Raw genomic sequence first — 5,651 nt, forward strand, 5'->3', positions numbered from 1 at the left:
CCTTTTGGACTTGCTGTTCCATGATGCTCTACTATGATGAAATTAATTTACTAGCCCAATGAAGTTTTTTTGTTGAAATAAATATAATAACGACTTCAATTTATCCTTTATTTGTAGCCCACTCAAATCTTATGGACCGAGGAATCTATAGATGAAATTAATCATGTCATCTTTTAAAATTATTTAATCACATAACATGGCACAGCCAGAGATTTGACCTCAAGTTTGTTTAAGAGTCTCAGGTGTGCTATACGTTACCCAAAAAAAAACCATTGAATAATTATAATTAATTTTTAAATTTTCAATAAGTTCTGTGACTTCACTACTGTGTTTAATATACTTTAAGAAATTCTTTAAATAAAACAAAACAAATCTAAAAATTAATATATACCTAATGCAATAATTTTACCTGGTTGCTGTTTCAGTAATTTACACTTTGACAGGAATTCTAGAGCCAAGAATATATTTACCCAACAGTCATGAGCTTCAAGGAATTATAGAGCAACTGAATTTGGATGAACAAAATACAGTCATACATTAAACCCACAACTCGCGTGGTGAAATCTTATAACAATTAGATTTGACAACAGAAATTGAACAAGAATAAACAAATCACAGAACAACTTGTCATCTACAAAATGGCAGCATTGTAGCTTTTCCCACCACAGCTCATATAGGTCCAGAATTTCTGAGACTTATTTTGCAAAAAATAAAATAAAGTAAAATAAAAAAAGAATACTAGACATGTACACTTGAAACGAAATTGATCTTAATATTATGATCACTTGAAAAAGAATTTCCAGATCTCCCTGTCCACAACGTCAGTAATGATGTGGATGCCAAAAATACCTTCCTCATCCACCATAGCTCGTAGCTGCCGCACAATACCGTTGGAACCTATAAAGTTCTTCTTCACAGCCAAATACAAGACTCCATATGGTGGTCGTAAACACTGCACAAAACCAATTGGATTTGGTTATCAATTACTGTTACATCAACTGATAAAAAAGCATGGTTGTCATTCAATTGTTCATATTGGCCCTGTGCCATTCTTTGGTAGCCCATAAGGAAAAATAAGTCAAGTTTCACATTCCGGTGAGCAAAAAGTCAGATCATGAGTTCTCAAATCAATTTACCTAACTCAATAGATGTGATAGAAGAAAGCTTCAGAAAATGTTCTCAAATTCACCAAAGAAAACTTGGTTCCTAAGTTTTTCATCATGTTGAGCAGTTTGCAAAACTAACGAACATCTCCTGGAAAAATTTTCATAACTGGCGTTGATGGATTATATAGTACCCAACTAACCTTTGTTATGAGTGCATATAACTTCTTCAAGGAATTTACTGATGGAGGAATCTCAGTGATCAAAATGACATCATAGCCACCATCTCCTGGGTCTGTCTCGCTACCTCTTTCCCAAGCCCGACTTCCAGAAAGCTTTCTTGACTGCCTTGAACAAGCTTCATGAGCAAGGCCACTCTCATCATGACTACTGCATGCCTCTATAAAGTCATCCTCAGAGAAGCTAAGGCTAACCCCCTGTGATAAGTCAACACCTTCCACCCTTACTACAGATAAGACCGTATGGAGTTCCTCCCAGTCCCCAGCATAGAAATGGACATCAGAAGTCAACTGCTGCCGTGACGGAGTGAGAGGGCTCTCGGATTGGCGACTCTGCTTGTCCCTAGCCTGCTCAAGATTCGCAAGGACATTTGGTATGGTTGCACATCTTATAGTTTCTGCATTCAGATCATGAAAATGAACTGTAGAAGCACCCTGCCACATGATTGAATAAAAAATTAGCTTCTAGAATATTTTGGAAGGCTTGATTGAGAACAAACCGTTATAATTTATAGCAAAACCAAAACCCATATTTATTCCTTAAGCAGTAATTCAGCAACTAAACCACAAAAGGAGAGTTCTAATTCATGAAAGATAAATGAATACCTTAAGGCAAGCAAAAGTTCCAGCCAAACCATAACCACAACCAAGCTGCATCAAATTTCAACAAAAATCAAGAAATCAGAAGAAAAAAAGCTGCATTTGCAACAAAAGGATACGACAGATACTCTCAGGTCTTCCATTCAGGAAACGAATCAATAAAGAACAACTTCTGATAACATGTGAGGCTCTGGTAAACCTTGAATATGAAAACATAATAATGTTTATTGCTATATTAAGGCCAGAAATTTGAATTTATTTTCTAAATATCTGTTAATGTTAATTAACAAAAGAATTGATTATATAATTTGAGAATTAGAGGTTTCAACATATGTTCCTTGCTGACCAGGAATATGAACCACAAAAGAGAACAAGGTTACTGAATCAATGCTAAGTCCCATAGAAACAATTGGATACACTGCATATACATTTTGCTACTACATGAAAATGACCCCAGCAAATCAAATGTGAATGCCATATGTACTCAATATTTGTGTATGTAGCAATAATAATGAGAATTGGCAACCAACATAAAGCAAGAAACAGATAAGTTTACATGGAAAATACAAATAACCATGAAGTTGAAACCCTAATCATATATAAAAATATATATATATGAAAATAATAATATCGTTCATACCACAAAAGATCAACCCAATCCCTCCACTACCACCATATATCCTAAAGAAAATCTCATAATTAAAGTTGCATTTATATGTTGCACTGCAAGCTTCTCAGGCTAGGCCCAACAAACTTTGGGCCATAAACTCTAATAGTATAAGTAAGAGAGACATGTTGTAAATTTTGCTCAAACATGTAACCCTGATTCATACAAGAAAATAAAAAGAGAGAATTCTGCAAGTTCAGAGTAGCCAATGCATTCCAAATGAATAATCCATTCAAAAGCGCTCGTGCAAAACTCATGATTGTTCACACATGAGCAAATCTATCAGCATACAGTTAGATAGTTACACCAAGATCTATCACCAAATTATTAAACTAGTTTACTAAGATTATAATGCAGGCAACTTTATGGTTAGTATAAGAAAAAAAGGAAAATATTTTAAAGCTTTGCCAAGCTAGATGCCAATAATTCAATAGTCTAAAGAGAAATATACACACAGAATGCCATACATGAAAAATTCAAAAGTGGATAATAAATGTAATGTAAGTTTTGCCAAGAGATATAAAGTGATGAGCAGGGGCGGATTTACATTAGGACCCAAGGAGGTCACAACCTCCCAAAAATTTTTAAATAATATTATTTTTATATAGAAATTTTTTATTGTTTTAGTATATATATTATTTGGCCTCTTTAAATATAAATATGTATAGTTGGTCTGATGGTAAGTTTGGTTTTCTTTAAACACACCTCTCAAGTTTGAATTCTTGGAGGACTAAATTTCAAATTATTTTTTCTCCTTTATTTTTCACATTCCAACTAAATATATGTTATTCATGAAAGTTTGGAGAGGTCATTATTATATAATAAGTTTAATAATTATTTTCGTCATATGCTGCCCCCCAAACCTAAAATCCTTGGATAGGACTAACAAAGAACAGAGTTCTTTTTGTATCACTCCCCTTTTTTTATTGATTGATTTCTTTTTTTTATTTCCACTTTATTTAGTTAATGAGAATAAAAGAAATCTAGTAATTTCATTTGTTCTGTTTAATTTTTTTTTACATTTTAAAAAATTTTCTAATAAGATACTTAGACTTTAAACTTAGGTTTTAGATCTGATATCAATTGGAGAGGTCATTATTATATAATAAGTTTAATGATTATTTTCGTCATATACGGCCCCCAAACCTAAAATCCTAGATCCGCCCCTGGTGATGAGCAGATATTGAAGAACTTTGGTAAAGCAAATTTTCCAAATTAATCAGCTTTCGTTAGCATAGGACACACCACAAAACAGGATAAAACTATTTATGTAAGCACACCATATAAAAGAGAAGGAATACAAAAAGAATACTGATAAATTGAAACAAACGGGCAAGGGCTTGTAAATGTAAGTACCTCTAGAATCCTTTTGCTTCTAAAACTTAGAAGCCCGTCACGAATCTCTAGCTTAAGAATACTTACAAGATCTGTTGAATTCTCCCAACACTTAAGGGATCCTGCAATGCAAAATGGTTAACAGATAACTTTTTTTCTGCGAGGCATATTAATATACAAGACAAATTATGTAAAACACTGCCTGACTCCACCCACCATCAGGTTTGGATGATGATGTCTCAAAACTTGAAAACCCAATCATGTCTGTAACACTAATTCTTCCCTGGTTAAAAAATTAGAATAAAATAAATATGAATAAGATGGAGAAACAAGAATATTTCATACACTGCATGAAACATAACAATATAACATGTTTACCAGACTCACTTGGAGAACTGATGTGCATACCTTGAAAAGTTTAAGCCCTTGTAGATCAACATTTTCCCCAGCATATTTGTATGGATGAGCATTCTGTCACACACCAATAAGAGATAAGATAGACCCAATCAAAATATATTAGAGAACTCTAAACAGAAGAATTTGTTCATTTATGAGGCTCGAATATGATAGACCCAATCAAAATATCTTGAGATTTACCCACCATCGTAACGTGATTGTCAAATAACAGGGCTCAAAGACAAGGTATGCAAGCAAAAGCAATCATTAAATCCCTCAAATAGACATAAAGTTGCTAACAAGTAGGAAATCAAGTACCTTAGAAGGAATAACCTCGACAGCAGGAGAGGGAAGGTGTAAATCCCTCTCAGAGACGACAGAAACACCAGTCTGGCTAACTTTGTCATGTGGCACCAACGCCGGTAAGCATTGCGCAAGGAGTGAAGGCGCCCTCATTTGAACTATAAAATCCAGAAAAGATGCATGAGTACAATCTGGCTTCTAATTAAGAAGAAAAACCCAAGAAGCCTTCCAAATTACCCCTAAAAGAAAACAAATCTTCCACACGCAAAAATTCTTGTCTTCTAACACAAAGACGAGATCTGACAATCCGCAACAGAACAGAAAATGGAACAAATCCAAAGAATGGGAGCAATACCTAGATCAGAAGAGTACGACGACAGGAGATCGGGAGTCGTGACGGAGATCCAAGCTCCTCGGGGCAGTCAATTAAAACCGCAAACGCAAGAGTCAGCTGCGGCGGCAGCAGCTTCGACGAAGAATCCGAAACCCTACTCCGAGTCGTTCCATCAAATGCCTCAGTGCAAGCTAAGTCCAAATATCGCAGTGTGTGTATATATAGATACATACATAATTTTTATTTCTATTATTCTATTAATGTCTTGGTGCAAAATAATTAGTCTTTTGATTTATTGGACAAAGTCAGGTTCCGCGCTTTGCCTCAAAAAAGAAAGGGTCAAGTCCAACTTCAAGTCTGAACGAGTGAAGTCTTCAAATTTGTTTGGCTAGAAGTGTCATTTAATACAAATTTTTCAAAAGTGTGTCATTTATATCCTTTTTTAAATGCCCTTCCTCAAATTTACAATAAAAATAACAACTAAATCTTTTCTCATTAGATGAGGTCGACTGTATAAATTCTTTTACGTCATTAAGCCCTATCTCCTATTATATTATTATTTATATTTAAATAAATTTTATCTTATTTTATTGTTGCTAACCAAGTCTTTTTCGGTCGTCCTCTTCCTCGTTTGATATGCATGTTTATCATAGTTTCACATCGCCTAACTGAAG

At 34.3% G+C, this 5,651-nt stretch overlaps 1 protein-coding gene across 1 annotated transcript; it reads right to left on the minus strand.

Annotated features, from left to right (window-relative positions):
* Window positions 1-485: 485 nt before the first annotated feature.
* Window positions 486-5,184, minus strand: LOC122053424 (histidine protein methyltransferase 1 homolog). Its single transcript, XM_042615478.1, has 8 exons — window positions 4,999-5,184; window positions 4,659-4,801; window positions 4,353-4,415; window positions 4,161-4,227; window positions 3,966-4,066; window positions 1,949-1,993; window positions 1,307-1,777; window positions 486-952 (listed from the first exon to the last, which is right to left on the minus strand). Exons 2-8 carry the CDS (start codon window positions 4,794-4,796, stop codon window positions 782-784), a joined length of 1,056 nt encoding a protein of 351 aa, XP_042471412.1. The 5' UTR covers window positions 4,797-4,801; window positions 4,999-5,184; the 3' UTR covers window positions 486-781.
* Window positions 5,185-5,651: the final 467 nt, after the last annotated feature.

The sequence above is a fragment of the Zingiber officinale genome, chromosome 1B (assembly GCF_018446385.1).
Source record: "Zingiber officinale cultivar Zhangliang chromosome 1B, Zo_v1.1, whole genome shotgun sequence".
NCBI classification, from domain to species: Eukaryota; Viridiplantae; Streptophyta; class Magnoliopsida; order Zingiberales; family Zingiberaceae; genus Zingiber; species Zingiber officinale.

Bases quoted from the DNA above. Each gene is read 5' to 3' on its own strand.
- LOC122053424 (XM_042615478.1), bottom strand. From the start codon at position 4,796: ATGAGGGCGCCTTCACTCCTTGCGCAATGCTTACCGGCGTTGGTGCCA. The intron at 4,228-4,352 runs GTATGCACATCA...TTTTTTAACCAG, and splicing joins AAGGGCTTAAACTTTTCAAG to GGAAGAATTAGTGTTACAGA. The intron at 1,778-1,948 runs GTATTCATTTAT...ATCATGTGGCAG, and splicing joins GAACTTTTGCTTGCCTTAAG to GGTGCTTCTACAGTTCATTT.